Source organism: Heptranchias perlo, chromosome 7, assembly GCF_035084215.1.
Source record: "Heptranchias perlo isolate sHepPer1 chromosome 7, sHepPer1.hap1, whole genome shotgun sequence".
NCBI lineage: Eukaryota > Metazoa > Chordata > Chondrichthyes > Hexanchiformes > Hexanchidae > Heptranchias > Heptranchias perlo.
Genome location: NC_090331.1, coordinates 38,943,454 through 38,963,853, shown reverse-complemented (window position 1 = coordinate 38,963,853; position 20,400 = coordinate 38,943,454). Strand labels below are relative to the sequence as shown.

The 20,400-nt window shown below is 42.4% G+C and overlaps 1 protein-coding gene across 2 annotated transcripts in view; it reads left to right on the top strand.

The window, feature by feature from the left end:
* The window catches only part of ttc21b (tetratricopeptide repeat domain 21B), a 111,721-nt gene that overhangs the window by 60,676 nt on the left and 30,645 nt on the right, over positions 1–20,400 (top strand). For both annotated transcript variants that reach the window (XM_067987356.1, XM_067987357.1), the window contains 4 exons: positions 4,207–4,395; positions 6,467–6,577; positions 16,996–17,077; positions 18,845–18,995. In XM_067987356.1, the coding sequence (XP_067843457.1) occupies positions 4,207–4,395; positions 6,467–6,577; positions 16,996–17,077; positions 18,845–18,995 (533 nt within the window). The remainder of the gene's footprint in view (positions 1–4,206; positions 4,396–6,466; positions 6,578–16,995; positions 17,078–18,844; positions 18,996–20,400) is intronic.

The following is a 20,400-nucleotide window of genomic DNA, read 5'->3' as shown; positions in this document are numbered from 1 at the left end:
GCCTGCATGCAGCAAGACCTGGACAACATCCAGGCTTAGGCTCATAAGTGGCAAGTAACATTCGCGCCAGACAAGTGCCAGGCAAAGACCATCTCCAACAAGAGAAAGTCTAAACACCTCCCCTTGACATTCAGTGGCATTACCATCGCCGAATCCCCCACCATCAACATCCTGGGGGTCACCATTGACCAGAAACTTAACTGGACCAGCCGTATAAATACTGTGGCTACAAGAGCAGGTCAGAGGCTGGGTATTCTGCGGCGAGTGACTCACCTCCTGACTCCCCAAACCCTTTCCACTATCCACAAGTCACAAGTCAGGAGTGTGATGGAATACTCTCCACTTGCCTGGATGAGTGCAGTTCCAACAACACTCAAGAAGCTCGACACCATCCAGGACAAAGCAGCCCGCTTGATTGGCACCCCATCCACCACCCTAAACATTCACTCCCTTCACCACCGGCGCACTGTGGCTGCAGTGTGTACCATCCACAGGATGCACTGCAGCAACTCGCCAAGACTTCTTCGACAGCGCTTCCCAAACCCGCGACCTCTACCACCTAGAAGGACAAGGGCAGCAGGCACATGGGAACAACACCACCTGCACGTTCCCCTCCAAGTCACACACCATCCCGACTTGAAAATATTTCACCGTTCCTTCATCGTCGCTGGGTCAAAATCCTGGAACTCCCTACCTAACAGCACTGTGGGAGAACCTTCACCGCATGGACTGCAGCGGTTCAAGAGGCAGCTCACCACCACCTTCTCAAGGGCAATTAGGGATGGGCAATAAATGCTGGCCTTGCCAGCGACGCCCACATCCCAATGCGGTAACGGTGTCTCTTTCGTAGCATAATTTTGCTTTGCTCAAATTGGAATGCATCACTGGAGTGCATAAAGTACTCACATTAAAATAAATATCAGAAAAAAAATTACTTATTTATTATTTGACTACAATATCTGGCTTTTGTACATTTTAGTTGCTATCGATATCATACAGCACAGGAGTCCATTTGGCCCACCTTGATTGTGCTTGCTCTTTGAACGAACTATCCAATTGGTTCCACTCCCTAGCTCTTTTCCGATAGCCCTGCAAATGTTTGCTTTTCAAGTATATATCTGATTCCCTTTTGAAAGTTACTATTGAATCTGCTTCCACCACCTTTCAGGCAGTGCATTCCAGATCATTACAACTCATTGTGCAACATATTTCTCCTCATCTCCCCTCCGGTTCTTTTGCCAGTTACCTTAAATCTGTATTGTCTGGTTATCCACCTTCCTGCCAGTGGAAACAGTTTCTCCTCTGTGCTCCATGATTCTGTGTACACCAGTGGCTCGCTACAACATCTATATCCTCTTTCACCAATATTGCTGCTACTCTTTTCTTGTTTTGTCCCTCCTACAAATATTATAGCACAATATGTTTATTTTCCACTTCTGCCCTGTTTGCAGCCAAATTTTTGTTAGTGCTATTAAATCTATGTCTTCCTGGGACATAATTGCTTCTAATTCCCCCATTTTATTTCTTACACTTCGAGCTTTGCAATACATGCTATTTTTTGTTCATATTTAACACTATTCCATTTCTGTTGGGTTTTTTTGCCCACACTAACACCTCATTCTTTTTGTCTTTTCCCTGCTTATAACTGTCCAATTTGTCTGTCCTCTTTTACACCCTTTATTCCTTCTGAATGCTATCCTCTTTTCTAAATTCTTTATTTGTATACTAACCATAGCTATTTCTACCTTCTCTACTTGCTCTTACTGATTGCTTTCATTTTCCCTGCTCCCTTTCTTCCTAGTTTAAAAGACTTTTCACTTTCCTATTTATCAATTTTGCCAGTTCATTAGCTTCCTTCCTATTCAGATGTGGCCCATCCTTGTAGAATGGCTCCTTTTTCTGATGCCATCCATTTCAGTTATGTGTTGAGCTCCATAATCTTCCAATCATTTCCCTGTTTTAGCAGCATTAATACCCTTGAAGTCCTGCTCGTAAGGAACATTGGAACAGGAGTAGGCCATTCAGCCCCTCAAGCCTGTTTTGCCATTCAATTAGATTGTGGCTGATCTGTATAAATATCTTATATCTGTAAGCCTGCTTCCTAATCCTCTAAACTCCTTTTGCAGGACTTCAGGCCTTTCCATTCCTATGTTGTTGGTTCCCACATGGACCATGATGACTGGTGGTTGCTCTTCCTCCCCTTCCATTATCTTTTCCAGTCTTTCTGAAATGTCCCTTACTCTAGCACCCGGGAGGTAACAAAGCATCTGGGTCTCTTGGTCTGGACTACAAAATATAGTGTCCGCTCCTCTAACTACGCAGTATCCTAAAGGGAAGTGGAGAAATGGCAGGGGAAAGTGACTTAGTGGCTAGAAAGAATGAAAGAATTTGCATTTATATTGTGCTTTTCAAGACCTCAGGTCAATGAAGATGGTTCATTTTTGATTTGGATAACCTCAGCTGAGTTTTCTGTAACCTAGAATTCTCTCTCAATACTTTTACATTTCCAGGTAAGTCAACCAAGTCCATTCCTAAATTTCCGAGCTGTCTAAAACACTCCTGACCTATGATTGCTAATAGCCTCCTTGCTGGAAGCAACTATCATGTTCTAGAATACCGATTACCCTGGTGTTACAGATGCTTCACTACTTAAGGAGCTTATAGAACTTATCATTGTATTTATTGAACAGTTGTTCCTCCTGAATCCTGATTTCTGGACATGCAAATTCGCAATAAAGCCAAAATAGCAAACTTTAAACAAAATGTCAGCCAATGAGTTAGAGGAAGGGCAGGACTTACAGCAAACAAAATCTATTTACTCATCAAACAGCAAAGCAAACAGTCTATTTACAGAATCTATTTAAAAAGCGTTTCTACGAACTACAGCAAACAGAACTCATGAGCAAAACTACAGCAACGTCTCCTGATAAAAGCAGGGTGATTTCTCCAGCAAAGTGGGGGATAGTTACATAATACAAATTGTGTGTAAAATCAATCCCATTCACTTACAGCAGTGCGGTCTCCAGAAGTGATTGACGGAAGAATTACCCAATCATCTCCATTATAGCCAGGAATAGTGGTGTCACTATATGCAGCCAACTTTAAAAACCCATATAAAAGAAATTGCGCAGTAGATAGTCAAAGCTCAGCCCTCAGGTGATTTCAATTCAAAGATATGATCTGACTTCAACCTACTTACAATATGGGAGGGATGAGACGAGAGGCAATATTGACAAGATTAACAACAGGGCCGTTGGAGCAGAGTCAGGTAGGAGAGAGCAGCAGTAGCAACAAAATCAAAGATAAAATTTATTTCATTCTTGCAGTACGTGTCTGGTCTGGGCATGTGTGGTATGAAGTTGGCAGAAGCAAGTGTGAATCTCTGGAGATCTAACAACCAATGAAAAAGGACAACATGGGAAATCTCACTGAAAAATTAAGCATAAGTAGCTTGTCAGACAAAGTACAGCATTCTAGACCACTTTAACCTGTGTCTGCTGGTTGTTAAAATAAATCTTTACAAATGAACCCACAACCAATAATTCCCCCTGCATGGGACCCAAACAGGTACTTCTCATACCCATGTATATAGTTAGTTGGAGTTCATAGTTATTTTGGATCTCAATAGTATTCTGGAATCTGCATGGGTGTCCCTCTGAATTTTTTATTCCACAGTTCCATTGCTTACATTACCTATGTTATTTAGAGTACTTGTATCTTTATTTGGTTAATATAAATATGACTGAAGCTAAAGAGTAATCTACCTTTCCCTCTATAACCTCCCAAAAAGTTTTTGTTTATCAATAAGAATTGAAGGTTATTGTTACTTGCACCTCCTTATTTCCTACATTTGCTTGACTTTACTCTGCTTGACGGTATACTTAATAGCATGCTTTTAGAAAAATGATGACAGCATTGAATCTGCTTCAAATTGTAATTATTTCTGTATGTTATATTGAAGTGGATCTTTGTTTACAGCAGGCATTTGTTATTCTGTGTGAAAAATACCTATCGTTTACAATAGCCAATGTGTCTCACATCATAGATTTAGTATCCCACGTGCTTAGCAATTAAAATGTGAACAATGAGAATATTTTTGCGTGTATTTTATCTGTGTTCGAAGTATACTATCAATTTTATTTTCTGCCATTTTAGAATTTGACAACTATGCCACTCATTTTTTTGTTCCCGCCATTTTCTGAACAGGCACGGGAGGTCCAGGCTCAGGTGTTAAAACGAGTTCAGTTAGAACAGACTGAAGCAGTGCCTGCCCAGAAGCAACTTGCAGCAGAGATTTGTGCTGAGATAGCAAAGCATTCTACAGACCAACGCGACTATGAAAAAGCAATTAAGTTCTACAAAGAGGCACTTGTCTATTATGAGAATGATCACAAGGTTAGTTATGCAGTTGCTAGGTTATTGTATGCGGTGACTTCAAAAATCCTGGACTATACTTTCATTTCACAGGGGAAGAATGTGCTTGTTTACATAGTTATCCTGGAATATGAAGATTGTGATATCAAACACTGCTTTCAGAGATAATTAGAAAGCTTGAGTAAAGATTATTAAATATTCTACCTGATGCTACTAAAATGAAGTGCTTTAAAATAGTTTTGAATATATGAGATGAACTGTGCTTGTGAAAGCAATCAATTTTTTGTTTAGACCAGAGGAACAGCACTAAGTGAAAAATAATGACAGGCCTATAAAGCAGGTTTCTTTCCTCATCATTGTAAACCTCTAAATGAAATTTCTTGACCAAAGTAAAGGTGCTGAAAGCAATAATTAATATCAAGCCTTTGGTGGCTTTTATTTGGTCCTAATTGAAGAAACTAAATCTGAGATGTGGTCTATCTCTGATGTTTTGCATTTCTAAATTCTTTTTATATTACAGGTCTTTACCAGCTCCTGCAGTAGTTGTGTTTATGCTAATCATCAATAGAGTTTTAGTAGTTGCTTTTGTAGCATTAATAGGACCGGGGAGAAGAAAAATCAATCAGTCAGGGTTCCCACTTCTTATCACTATTCAGTGATCCTTACTGGAAAGCATGTGTGTCTTTATATTGGGTGAGGATGGGATTGACTCAGCTGTTATACCACCACAGTTGAATACTCTAATAATATTCATTTGCTTGGAGAGTGCCACTTGGGTGAGGTACAGGAGCAGCACTCATGGAAGTTTGAATCATTGCCTTCCGGAAGAAGAGAATGGGAGAAAAATCAGGAGGAGAGAATCCAAAAATGGACAGGGGGAAGGTGATGGGTGCATCCTCAGTGCACATTATCTCCTGTTCAGATTACAATGGGGTGGGGTTTCTGGTCTCTGGGCTGGGCTTGGCTGTTACTGGGCCTTGGTTGGCATACAGATTTTTTTTTTCCTTAATTTTCCATGATGTTGCAACATCTATGTATAATCGACATTACAATGAACACTCAACAGAGTGTAGTGATTGGAAAACTGCCATTCAAACCTCGCCTTTTGAATATATAAATAAACCTGGATTTCATGTGCTGGATTGGAGTCGTTTACCATCTTCTAATGAACTACTGAGGCAAAGTGTTCTACTTTATTTGCTTGCTTCCTGAGACCAGCACCCAGATATTTGTCTGTAATCTGAATGGGTACGAGTGGTGTAGAGAGGCCAATCTTCCTAATTCCTATACAAAAGAAAAAAGTGTTGTAAAATGCCTAGAAATTAAGAGGATAAAAGACAAATACTTGGCTGAAAATAACTGCTGTCTGTTTGTGTAGGGAGGGCATGCTGACTGCAGGCAGTATCACACAGGAAATCATATCCTACTGAAATCCTACGTATGTGTGGGAATTCAAACTAGAATCTCAGCGAATCTGTAGGAAATCTCAGCATCTCCAAAGTGAAGAAGTTGGTAATTTGGAAACATGGGGTCTTTAAGCTCACAGGTGGCCCTGAAAACCAGGCCACATGCTCTGAAATTAGATCTTTCCTGTTTGATTTAAAAAAAACACAACTGCCAAAAAAGAGGTGACTCTCGGAAGTTAATTTTTTCTAAAATCCATATTTTGGTACACTGTTGTATTTGAAATGACACATCATTTCACAATTACCACAGCAAATGCAACAATCCCAATTGGAAAATATGATATATGTACACTGATATTTTTCACTGGCCTCATTGTTGATTATTATTTTTGTTATATATAGAAAAATAAAAATCAGTGATGTTGACAGAAGATCATAAACTTGAATTTCATTAAGGGCCTTCTTATGAACCATCTAACAAGAAAAAGCAGTAAAAGGTATATTCCATAATTAAATGTTCCGATATATCCAAAATACAATTAATTACATTTTCTAGAAAAGAATAGTAACACCGTTTCCCCAAATGAGGCTTGAGAGCTACGGTCTTCCATACTTGTGGAATAATGTATCTTCCAAATATTTTGTAGTGTTATGTCATGCTGAATCCTTATTGTCTCCTGTGATAGGTGATGCTGGAGCTTGCTCAGTTGTATCTTGCCCAGGATGATATTGATGCCTGTCAGCATCAATGTGCAGTTCTGCTGAAAAGCGACCAAGATAATGATGCAGCTACCATGGTTAGTAAAAATGAAAGCGTAACGTAATAGGTAATGGAGACCTTTATGTCATTGCTGTTAACTGATTTTTTAAGTGTTGGAAGGTTCTCTGCCAATTATGTCACTAAATCTCCAGTGTTCATTTATTTTTGTTGCTACACATTTATTTGTGTGCCATTGAGTATCTTTCAGGACTCCCCTCTGATTCAATTTAATGGGAGAGGAATGAGAAAGGGATGCCATGGATGTGAGATGGCACCAGGTATGGCTGCCCACACCTATACTATGGCACTACAAGAAAATTGAGATTGATACCCTGACAAGAACATTCATCAAGGGCATCAGACGAATCCATACACCTTAACTCCTCGTCAAAAAAACCTCTGGGGTTTACCACTTAGCTTATGCATAGAAGTTAATGATGCCTAAATTTGGTTCACTGAACAGTCTTGCATTAATCAGTTCGGATTATATTAGCATTTACATTATCAACTTACCAACAGGATCTGCATAAGCTACTGAATTAACCCTTTCTTGCCATTATCAAAGGAAGTCAAACAACCAAGTCATGAACCAACAATTGTTAATCTTAGAATTATAGGTAGCACCACTAAAACATTGAGTATGCAAATAATTAGTAGTGGGGACAGAAAAGAAAATAACATTTGAGATGCAAGCTGGAGCTCATGTTTGAGTCATGCTGCAATATGGCTATGCATGGTAAGCACTAGAGCACTAAGGTTGTTATGAATAATTTGGATGTGATATCAGTAAAAGGATACCAGATTATGAGGAAATGCTGTGGAATGTGTACGTGGGGCAGCTATTTGACAGAAAAGCTGTTTGATGTCCTTACCATGCCAGTTTTCTTCAGGTCTGCCATCTTCTGGCACATATGGATCCTGGTCATTTGAATGTTGTTCACCCTGTTGGCTATTACCTGCCAGCCTAGCTGCACTTGTTGTTTCTGTGGAGTTGCCCTTCAGTGCAAAGGAGGACAGGCCTCTTTTCCCTCACTTCCTATAGCATGAGCTCCAGTGCAGCATCTGGTGGTGAATGGTTGAGAAAATTCCATTGTCCAGGAATTTGACAGTTTAAACACTTTCTTTTCAGTTGCAGTTGAGAATGCTGTAGTTTAGATGGTTGCTTGAACTATTTACATCAGCCTCAGCTGTTGACCTCATGAATGGTTCCTTAGGTAAGCAACCTGTGAAGGGGAGCTCACACGGAATGCATATTGCACAAATCCTAAATACCGTGAGTAGTCGCCATGCAAGAGCAATCATGGAAACCAATCGCAGCAAACAATTTATCCAAAATTAGTGCGAGAACAGGACTTTCCAGGCATGTCTTGAATTAGCTATGCTTAGAGGTCATTTAAGTGTTAAATGTTGCTCTCCACTTGTGCTGCAGTCTAATCTTCCTGATTGCTAGTCTGTCATTTTAGTGAGTCATCTTATAAGAACATAAGAAATAGGTGTAGGAGTAGGCCATACGGCCCCTTGAGCCTGCTCTGCCATTTAGTAATATCATGGCTGATCTTCTACCTCAACTCCACTTTCCCGCCCTATCCGTTGATTTCCGTAGTATCCAAAAATCTATCGATCTCAGTCATGAATATACTCAACAACTGAGCATCCACGGCCCTCTGAGGTAGATAATTCCAAAGATTCACCACCCACTGAGAGAAGAAATCTTTCCTCATCTCGGTCCTAAATGGCCGAACCCTTACCTTGAGACTATGACCCCTAGTTCTAGACTCTCCAGCCAGGGAAAACAGCCTCTCAGCATCTACACTATCAAGTCCTCAAAGAATTTTATATGTTTCAAAGAGATCATCTCTCATTCTTCTAAATTCCAGAGAATATAGGCCCATTCTACTCGTAGGACAATCCTCTCATCCCAGGAATCAATCTAGTGAACCTTCATTGCACCCCCTCCAAGGCAACTATATCCTTCCTCAGGTGAGGACACCAAAACTGTACACAGTACTCCAGGTGTGGTCTCACCAAAGCTCTATATAATTGCAGCAAGACCTCCTTACACTTATATTCAACCCCCTTGCAATAAAGGTTAACATACCATTTGCCTTCCTGATTGCTTGCTGTACCTGCATGTTAACTTTCTGTGATTCCTCTGAATACCAACAATTCTTGCTATCACCTTTCAAAAAATATTCTGCTTTTCTATTTTTCTTACCAAAGTGGATAATTTCACTTTTCTCCACATTATACTCCATCTGCTACCTTATCGCCCACTTACTTAACCTGTCTATATCCCTTTGCAGCCTCTTTGCGTCCTCCTCATAACTTACTTTCTCACCTAGCTTTGTATCATCAGCAAACTTGGAAACATTACACTCGGTCCCCTCGTCTAAGTCATTGATATATATTGTAAACAGCTGAGGCCCAAGCACTGATCCTTGTGGCACCCCACAAGTTACAACCTGCCAACCCGAAAATGACCTGTTTATTCCTACTTACGGTTTTCTGTTTGTTAACCAATCCTATATCCATGCTGATATGTTACCCCCAATCCCATGAGCCCTAATCTTGTGTAACAACCTCTTGTGTGGCACTGTTTCAAATGCCTTTTGAAAATCCAAATATACTACACCCACTGGTTTCCCCCTTATCTACCCAGCTAGTTACATCCTCAAAAAACTAATAGATTTTCAAACACAATTTCCCTTTCATAAAACCGTGTTGACTCTGCCCAATCATGTTTTGATTTTTCAAGTGCCCTGTTACTACGTCCTTAATAATAGATTCTAGCATTTTCCCTACTTCTGATGTCAGGCTAACTGGCATATGGTTCCCTGTTTTCTCTCGCCCTTCTTTCTTGAATAGTGGGGTTACATTTGCTATACATTTGCTACCTTCCAATCCACAGGGACTGTTCTAGAATAGGGGATTCTGGAAGATCAAAACCAATGCATCCATTATCTCTGCAGCCACGTCTTTTAAAACCCTAGGATGTAGGCCAACAGGTCCAGGGGATTTGTCGGCTTTTACTCCCATTAATTTCTCCGGTACTTTTTATTTACTAATATTAATTACTTTAAGTTCCTCCTTCTCTTTAGACCCTTGGTTCCCCACTATTTCCGGTATTTTTTTTGTGTCTTCTACTGTGAAGACAGATACAAAAGATTTGTTTAATGTCTCGTCATAATTTCTCCTGTCTCTGCCTCTAAGGGACCCACGTTTACTTTTGCTAATCTCTTTCCTTTTACATACTTGTAGAAGCTCTTACAATCTGTTTTTATATTTCTTGCTAGTTTACTCTCATTCTATTTTCTCCATCAATTTCTTAGTTATCCTTTGCTGATTTGTAAAACCTTCCCAATCCTCAGGCTTACTCTTTTTGGCAACATTGTAAGCATCTTCTTTTAATCTAATACTGTCCTTAACTTCTTTAGTTAGCCATGGTTAGATCACTTTTCCTGTGGAGTTTTTATTCCTCAAGGGAATGTATATTTATTGAGAATTATGAACTATTTCTTTAAATGTTTGCCATTGCTTATCTACCTTCATATATTTTAATCTAACTTCCCAATCTACCTTAACCAACTTGCCTCTCATACCTACATAATTATGTTTTTTTTAAAAATAAGACCCTAGTTTCAGACTTAACTACATCACTCTCAAACTAATTATGAAATCCTATCATATTATGATCACTTCTCCACATAGGCTCCTTAACTATAAGACTACCATTTGACCCTGTCTGATTACACAATACTAGATCTAAAATAGCCTGTTCCGTAGTTGGTTTCTCAACATATTGTTCTAGAAAACTGTCTTGAATGCATTCCATGAACTTGTCCTCCAAACTACTTTTGCCAAATTGGTTTGCCTAATCTATATGAAGGTTAAAGTCCCACATGAATATTGCATTACCCTTGTTACATGCTTCTCTAATTTCCTGATTTATACTCTGTCCAACACTTTAACTACTGTTAGGGGGCCTATAAACTACTCCCACCAGTGTTTTCTACCCCTTATTATTTCTTAGCTCCACCCATACTGATTCTACAACCTGATTTTCTGAGCTAAGATCCTTTCTCACTAGTCTCTTTATCTCATCCTTTATTATCAGGGCAATCCCTCCCCCTCCCTTTTCTATTTTGCCTATTTTTTCTAAAAGTCAAGTACCCTGGAATATGTAGTTCCCAACCTTGGTCACCCTGCAACCACGTTTCAGTAATGGCTACTATATCAAACCCATTTACCTCTATTTGTGCCATTATTTCATCTATCTTGTTACGAATGCTTTGTGCATTTAGATATAGTGCCTTTAATTTTAACTTTTTTTACTATTTTTCCCTGATGTGACTTTAGTCACTAATGCCCTATTGCCTTTGTTAAACTCTCTGTCTCTTCCTAACACACTCTCCTTGCCTTTACCCATATCGCCTCTCTGCTCGACAGCCTTGACTTTTCTCTTATAAATTTACCTTTGCCTGAACCCTCCCTCTCCTTATTAGTTTAAAGTCTTATCTACCGCCCTAGTTCTTCAATTCACCAGGACACTGATCCCAGCCCGGTTTAAGTGGAGCCTGTCCCAACCTCCTTTCCCCAGTATTGGTGCCAGTGCCCCATGAATTGAAACTCCTGCTTCCCACACTACTCTTTCAGCCACGCATTTAACCATTTAATCTGTTTGTCCCTATGCCAATTTGCACGTGGCTCAGGTAGTGATCCAGAGATTATTACCTTTTGAGGTTCTGCTTTTTAATTTGGATCCTAGCTCCTCAAACTACCTCAGCAGAATCTCATTCCTAGTTCTACCTATGCCTTTGGTTCCTACGTGGACCACGACAACTGGATCCTCCCCTTCCTGCTTCAAGTTCTTCACCAGCTGCAAGGAGATGTCCTTAACCCTGGCACCGGGCAGGCAATACAGCCTTCGGGACTCCCGGTCGCGGCTGAAGAGAACAGTATCTATCCCCGACTATACTATCCCCTAACACAACCACATTCCTTTTTGCTTCCTCCACTTGAATGGCCTTCTGTACCACGGTGCCCTGGTCAATTTGCCCATCCTTCCTGAGTCTTTGTTCTAATCCACACAGGTAGCAAGTACCTCATACCTGTTGGACAAAGGCAAAGGCTGAGGCCCCTCCACCACTGCATCTGGGGTCCCCTTAACTGCTGACTCACAGTCACATCCTCGTGACCACTAATCAAATCTAAACCACTACCTAACCTAAGGGGTGTGACTGCCTCCTAGGTCACAGTGTCGAGGTAACTCTTCCCCTCCCTGATGCATCGCTATGTCTGCACCTTAGACTCCAGCTCAACAACTCTGATCCGAAGTTCCTCGAGTTGCAGACACTTACTGCAGATGTGTTAAAGGAAAATCGTGTTTGACTAACTTGATTGAGTTCTTTGCTGAAGTAACGGAGAGGGTTGATGTGTATATGGACTTTCAAAAGGCATTTGATAAAGTACCACATAATAGACTTATTAGCAAAATTAAAGGCCGTGGGATTAAAGGGACAATGGCAGCGTGGATACAAAATTGGCTAAGGGACAGAAAGCAGAGAGTAGTTTTTCAGACTGGAGGGAAGTATACAGGGGTATTCCCCAGGGGTCAGTATTAGGACCACTGCTCTTTTTGATACATGTTAATGACCTGGACTTGGGTATAGAGGGTATAATTTCAAAGTTTGCAGATGACACGAAACTCGGAAATGTAGTAAACGATGTGGAGGATAAAAACAGACTTCAGGAGGACATAGATAGACTGGTGAAATGGGCAGACACATGGCAGATGAAATTTAACACCGAGAAGTGTGAAGTGGTGCATTTTGGTAGGAAGAATGAGGAGAGGCAATATAATCTTAATGGTGCAATTTTGAAGGGGGTGCAGGAACAGAGAGACTTGGGGGTGCACATACACAAATCTTTGAAGGTGGCAGGACAAATTGAGAAGGTTGTTTCAAAAGCATATGGGATCCTGGGCTTTATTAATAGAGGGATAGAGTATAAAAGCAAGGAAGTTATACTAAACCTTTATAAAACTCTCGTTAGGCCTCAGCTGGTGTATTGTGTTCACTTCTGGGCACCACACTTTAGGAAGGATGTCAAGGTCTTAGAGAGGATGCAGAAAAGATTTACTAGAATACTCAATAACCATAAAAACACTAACCAATGAATTAAATGGGGTACGGTAGCATAGTGGTTATGTTACTGGACTAAAATCCAGAGTTATGAGTTCAAATCCCGCCACGGCAGCTGGCGAATTTAAATTCAATTAATTAAAATTTAAAAAAAATCTTGAATTAAAATACTAGTATCAGTAATGATGGCCATGAAACTACCGGATTGTTGTAAAAACCCATCTGGTTCACTAATGTCCTTTAGGGAAGGAAACCTGCCGTCCTTACCCGGTCTGGCCCATATGTGACTCCAGACCCACAGCAATGTGGTTGATTCTTAATTGCCCTCTGAAATGGCCTAGCAAGCCACTCAGTTGTAAAATCTCGCTACGAAAAGTCATAATAAGAAAAAAACCGGACGGACCACCCGGCATCGGACCACTAGGCACCGGACACGACAACGGCAAAACACCAAGCCCAGTCGACCCTGCAAGGTCCTCCTTACTAACATCTGGGGACTTGTGCCAAAATTGGGAGAGCTGTCCCACAGACTAGTCAAGCAACAGCCTGACATAGCCATACTCACAGAATCATATCTTTCAGCCAACGTCCCAGACTCTTCCATCACCATCCCTGGGTATGTCCTGTCCCACCGGCAGGACAGACCCACCAGAGGTGGCGGTACAGTGATATACAGTCAGGAGGGAGTGGCCCTGGGAGTCCTCAACATTGACTCTGGACCCCATGAAATCTCATGGCATCAGGTCAAACATGGGCAAGGAAACCTCCTGCTGATTACCACCTACCGTCCTCCCTCAGCTGATGAATCAGTCCTCCTCCATGTTGAGCACCACTTGGAGAAGCACTGAGGGTAGCAAGGGCACAAAATGTACTCTGGGTGGGGGACTTCAATGTCCATCACCAAGAGTGGCTCGGTAGCACCACCACTGACCGAGCTGGCCGAGTCCTGAAGGACATAGCTGCTAGACTGGGCCTGCGGCAGGTGGTGAGCGAACCAACAAGAGGGAAAAACTTACTTGACCTCGTCCTCACCAATCTACCTGTCGCAAATGCATCTGTCCATGACAGTATTGGTAGGAGTGACCACCGCACAGTCCTCGTGGAGATGAAGTCCCGTCTTTGCACTGAGGACACCATCCAACGTGTTGTGTGGCACTACCACCGTGCTAAATGGGATAGATTCAGAACGGATCTAGCAGCTCAAAACTGGGCATCCATGAGGCGCTGTGGGCCATCAGCAGCAGCAGAATTGTATTCCAGCACAATCTGTAACCTCATGGCCCGGCATATTCCTCACTCTACCATTACCAACAAGCCAGGGGATCAACCCTGGTTCAATGAGGAGTGTAGAAGAGCATGCCAGGAGCAGCACCAGGCGTACCTAAAAATGAGGTGCCAACCTGGTGAAGCTACAACTCAGGACTACATGCATGCTAAACAGCAGAAGCAACATGCTATAGACAGAGCTAAGCGATTCCACAACCAACGGATCAGATCAAAGCTCTGCAGTCCTGCCACATCCAGTCGTGAATGGTGGTGGACAATTAAACAACTAACGGGAGGAGGAGGCTCTGCAAACATACCCATCCTCAATGATGGTGGAGTCCAGCACGTGAGTGCAAAAGACAAGGCTGAAGCATTTGCAACCATCTTCAGCCAGAAGTGCTGAGTGGATGATCCATCTCAGCCTCCTCCCGACATCCCCACCATCACGGAAGACAGTCTTCGGCCAATTCGATTCATTCCACGTGATATCAAGAAACGGCTGAGTGCACTGGATACAGCAAAGGCTATGGGCCCCGACAACATCCCAGCTGTAGTACTGAAGACTTGTGCTCCAGAACGAGCTGCGCCTCTAGCCAAGCTGTTCCATTACAGCTACAAAACTGGCATCCACCCGACAATGTGGAAAATTGCCCAGGTATGTCCTGTCCACAAAAAGCAGGACAAATCCAATCCGGCCAATTACCGCCCCATCAGTCTACTCTCAATCATCAGCAAAGTGGTGGAAGGTGTCATCGACAGTGCTATCAAGCGGCACTTACTCACCAATAACCTGCTCACCGATGCTCAGTTTGGGTTCCGCCAGGACCACTCGACTCCAGACCTCATTACAGCCTTGGTCCAAACATGGACAAAAGAGCTGAATTCCAGAGGTGAGGTGAGAGTGACTGCCCTTGACATCAAGGCAGCATTTGACCGAGTGTGGCACCAAGGAGCCCTAGTAAAATTGAAGTCAATGGGAATCAGGGGGAAAACTCTCCAGTGGCTGGAGTCATATCTAGCACAAAGGAAGATGGTCGTGGTTGTTGGAGGCCAATCATCTCAGCCCCAGGACATTGCTGCAGGAGTTCCTCAGGGCAGTGTCCTAGGCCCAACCATCTTCAGCTGCTTCATCAATGACCTTCCCTCCATCATAAGGTCAGAAATGGGGATGTTCGCTGATGACTGCACAGTTCCATTCGCAACCCCTCAAATAATGAAGCAGTCCGAGCCCGCATGCAGCAAGACCTGGACAACATCCAGGCTTGGGCTCATAAGTGCCAAGTAACATTCGTGCCAGATAAGTGCCAGGCAATGACCATCTCCAACAAGAGAGAGTCTAACCACCTCCCCTTGACATTCAACGGCATTACCATCGCCGAATCCCCCACCATCAACATCCTGGGGGTCACCATCGACCAGAAACTTAACTGGACCAGCCATATAAATACTGTGGCTACGAGAGCAGGTCAGAGGCTGGGTATTCTGCGGCGAGTGACTCACCTCCTGACTCCCCAAAGCCTTTCCACCATCTACAAGGCACAAGTCAGGGGTGTGCTGGAATACTCTCCACTTGCCTGGATGAGTGCAGCTCCAACAACACTCCAGAAGCTCAACACCATCCAAGATAAAGCAGCCCGCTTGATTGGTACCCCATCCACCACCCTAAACATTCACTCCCTTCACCACCGGCGCACTGTGGCTGCAGTGTGTACCATCCACAGGATGCACTGCAGCAACTCGCCAAGGCTTCTTCGACAGCACCTCCCAAACCCGCGACCTCTACCACCTAGAAGGACAAGAGCAGCAGGCACATGGGAACAACACCACCTGCACGTTCCCCTCCAAGTTACACACCATCCCGACTTGGAAATATATCGCCGTTCCTTCATTGTCGCTGGGTCAAAATCCTGGAACTCCCTTCCTAACAGCACTGTGGGAGAACCGTCACCACACGGACTGCAGCAGTTCAAGAAGGCGGCTCACCACCACCTTCTCGAGGGCAATTAGGGATGGGCAATAAATGCTGGCCTCGCCAGCGACGCCCACATCCCGTGAACGAATAAAAAAAAAATTTTTTTTTAAATACTTACTGACCTACCCTTGGCACTCCTCGTCTTGTGACGTCACTTTTTTTTACTTGATTTTTGACTCCTCGCCCAGCTCCCTTTATGCTCCGCTCAGTCTTGGTCTGTAGTTCTTTGGTTTAAATCACTTAGCACATCCGTCCCTCTTTGCACCTAATTCCCATACTCACCAAATTCCCAGTTGAACGTCCTCACTCTCTTTGCACTTCTCTCCGTCGGAGGTTCACTCTCTATCTTTCCCAAGCTCTGTGCTTTTGCAAAGATCCTTGTACTATATAGCTTTCCGACACACGCTGGTTACAGTTGGTTAGTGAACTTCCAGCCACAATCATTAACACCAAGTCAGGAATCGACTTAGAGCTGATTGTCTGTTAACTACTGACTTGCAGCTTTTTGAAGTTTTTAAACTAAGTTAAATTTCAGTTTAAAATAAAACACATTTACTACTTACCAATGAATTCCCACACTCCTGAAATTCCCAATTCAAAGTCCTCAGTCTTAGCACTTCACTGTGTTAAAGGTTTACTCTCTGTCTTTCCCAATCTCTGTGCTCAAGCTCTTAAGTATGACAAATATGAACCTGAAATAGATTTTGCAGTACAGTTCTCAACAATGATGTGCAATTTCTCCTGTACAGCATAAAAATGGAGAGCCACACAGTGATCCCCTGATGTCAGATGTCAGAAACATCTTAAAGCAGTAATGTTGTTGTGATTCTCCTTGATTCTCCCTGGGTTTACACCTGGTAGTATGTAGAGGATACCTGCATTCAAAGAACAGATAATGCCCTCCAATGTCTTACAGCCTCACTATTCTCATGAAATAAGTCTAAGCTTCGTTATTATGGACGAGATTACTGGCAAACATCTTTTATAGCACTTTTTTTTAACAAATCTTATCTACTACTGTTTGGCACATTTCTGTGTATTATTTATTCTAATTCGAGTAATTTTGATATGTTATAGATGATGGCTGATCTGATGTTCAGAAAGCAGGATTATGATCAAGCTGTATTTCACTTTCAACAACTTTTAGAGCGCAAACCAGGTAAACGTAGCTGTTTACTGCTTTACATTGATAACGCCTTGTAAGCAGGTGACCTTGCAAACATGCCAAAGAATATTTGGATCAGTAACCTAATACTTGTCATTATTTATCTATTTTGAAAACACTGGAATGAAAAATATCAAATATTTCTGACCAGCTAATATGTGAATTTCACCAAGGGGGTAGGCCTAATTGGCACCTGCATTGGATTTAATAACTGAGCAATGCATGTTCCATGTGAGTGCTACAAATTTGGGTCTGCCACTGATATCTAATCTGGCACAGTGGAGTCTGCTGCTCCCCTGGTCGCCATCATCTTCTCTATATCTAATGGAGTAGTTACAGGACCTGGGAGTGTAACAATGAGACGCCCGTCTGTTATGGACCAGATCTCTGTGTCTTACACAAGTGTACTCGTTCATTCTCTCCCAAGGAGGACCGAGTTATCATTAGGTAAGATGCCACTTGATTTGGTAGATCATACAGACAGAACACTGAATATGATTGTGAAACACTTGGTACAACCAGTATGACTTCTGTTCATGTCCTATTACAAAAAAATAAAGAGCACACATATGCTAGTCCACTTTGGTGGACCTTTCATGTGAAAGCATGAATTTGCCCTGACTGGGGCAGAGGTTGACCCCTTGCAGTCTGTTGCTGCCTGACTGACTTTCTGGTGTCCCTAATTTTATAAGCTGCTATTCCCTCATCAAACTGGTTTGTCAGCAGCTAGGTTCTAGATGTCTTCCAGAATAACTCGACAACAAATTGGCCATTGTTTGGAAGCTGTGCAAAACAACTTACCATCCTGCATTTTAAATACCTCTCAGCTGACGGGGCTGTCATTTTGGGCAAATTTTGCTCAGAATACATTGGGCCAGAAATCACGCAGAGCAGCGAGGCAATGCTCACCACAGCTCCTGTGAATTTAATTAACGAAAATACTTACTGCGGGATCTGTGGCGTCCAATTGCTTGAACTTGAAACAAAATGTGCGCTTTCAACCCAGCCTCTGAGCAGCGTGAGTTGCCACGCGGCTGGAAACGTCTGAGGAGAAGACACACACATAAAATCTGTCAGGAAGAGAAGTCACGCCCACAGATTCAGACTGCATTGCTCAAGCAGGCAAGCAGACTTCATACATTTAAAGATAGTTTTGTGGATGTCATAAAAAAAAAATATTTTTTTATAAAAAGCCAAAGAAATAATTGAATTAAATTGAAGAGACAGAGGGGAAAATAATTTAAATAAAAATTTTAATTACATTTTTTAATGACCAAAAACTATTGAAATAAGGAGTAATATGAAACTCCACATTTTTGAAAGTTAATTTTTAGTTGTTTGGCAGTCATTAAGACTAACCGCTGTTAAAACTTAGTTTAGACCTGGTATTTTTAAGCGTTCCTGTTTGGTGGCGTAATTAGTTACTTTCCAGCTAGGCAGATAAGCAAGTTGGTGTTTTTACAATGATTTCCCTGATTGCAGCGTGTAATATCCCTTTAATTCAAAGTTGTCATATCACTGGCGAACCACTATGAGCAAGTTCCCGATTTCCGCGTTTTTACTGCACATGTGCAAACACGGGAACTTGCTCCTTCAATTCACCACTAAAAACTGAGCGTGCTGTTGAGCTCCTCCGTTATTTTGGGAGCGATTTCTGGCCCAACTTAAGATAATTTCTGTCCAAGTCTTTCCTATGGGGAAGATGGCCAAAGAATCTCAAACTGTGACAGTTAGCATTTATACAGTTTTTTTTTTGTTTAGATAACTTTATGACATTAGCACGTTTGATCGATTTGTTGAGGAGAGCTGGAAAACTTGAAGAAGTTCCCAGATTCCTTGACATGGCTGAAAAACACACTCCAAGACCAACTTCTGAGCCTGGTTTTAATTATTGCAAAGGATTGTACCTCTGGTAAGTTGTCCTATAGCTATGACAATTATTTAAAAAATAAATGAACACTGATGGCTCATAGAACAAATGCACTACATGATGTGACATTGAGTTACAAAGACCAGGAAGATTCCAAATTTGATCTGATCTGTGCTGAGTTAGTCAGTTACTGCCAGGGAAGTAGTAAGAGTACTAAATTGGTCTTCACTTTCCTGAATGAAGTGGAGGGTGAAATAAGCTAGGATACCAGTTCTCATTTTCATAAAACATGTATGTGAATGACAGTAAATTTTTTTTAATTATTCGTTCACGGGATGTGGGCGTCGCTGGCAAGGCCGGCATTTATTGCCCATCCCTAATTGCCCTCGAGAAGGTGGTGGTGAGCCGCCTTCTTGAACCGCTGCAGTCCGTGTGGTGATGGTTCTCCCACAGTGCTGTTAGGAAGGGAGTTCCAGGATTTTGACCCAGCGACAATGAAGGAACGGCGATATATTTCCAAGTCAGGATGGTGTGTGACTTGGAGGGGAACGTGCAGGTGGTGTTGTTCCCATGCGCCTGCTGCCCTTGTCCTTGTCCTTCTAGGTGGTAGAGGTCGCGGGTTTGGGAGGTGCTGTCGAAGAAGCCTTGGCGAGTTGCTGCAGTGCATCCTGTGGATGGTGCACACTGCAGCTACAGTGCGCCGGTGGTGAAGGGAGTGAATGTTTAGGGTGGTGGATGGGGTGCCAATTAAGCGGGCTGCTTTATCTTGGATGGTGTCGAGCTTCTTGAGTGTTGTTGGAGCTGCACTCATCCAGGCAAGTGGAGAGTATTCCATCACACTCCTGACTTGTGCCTTGTAGATGGTGGAAAGGCTTTGGGGAGTCAGGAGGTGAGTCACTCGCCGCAGAATACCCAGCCTCTGACCTGCTCTCGTAGCCACAGTATTTATATGGCTGGTCCAGTTAAGTTTCTGGTCAATGGTGACCCCCAGGATTTGGGTTTGGTTGTGATGGCCTCTATGGTAGAATAGTTCAACAAAATATAGGAATGAGAGAGCTATTGTAGGGCTACTGTTGTGGAACTATCCCCATGATCATTTCTACTTTCAGGAGAAAAGGGACAAGGGAAAAAAAATTGGAGAGCCCCTCGTGCCTGTTGTGCCGTTCTATTAGATCATGGATGATTTGTACCTCAACTCTATTTACCCACTTTTTCTCCATATCCCCTTGAAACCCTTACCCAACAAAAATCTATCAATCTCAGTTTTGAAAATTTCATGATGTGGAGATGCCGGTGATGGACTGGGGTTGACAATTGTAAACAATTTTACAACACCAAGTTATAGTCCAGCAATTTTATTTTAAATTCACAAGCTTTCGGAGGCTTCCTCCTTCGTCAGGTGAACGATGTGACACATCGTTCACCTGACGAAGGAGGAAGCCTCCGA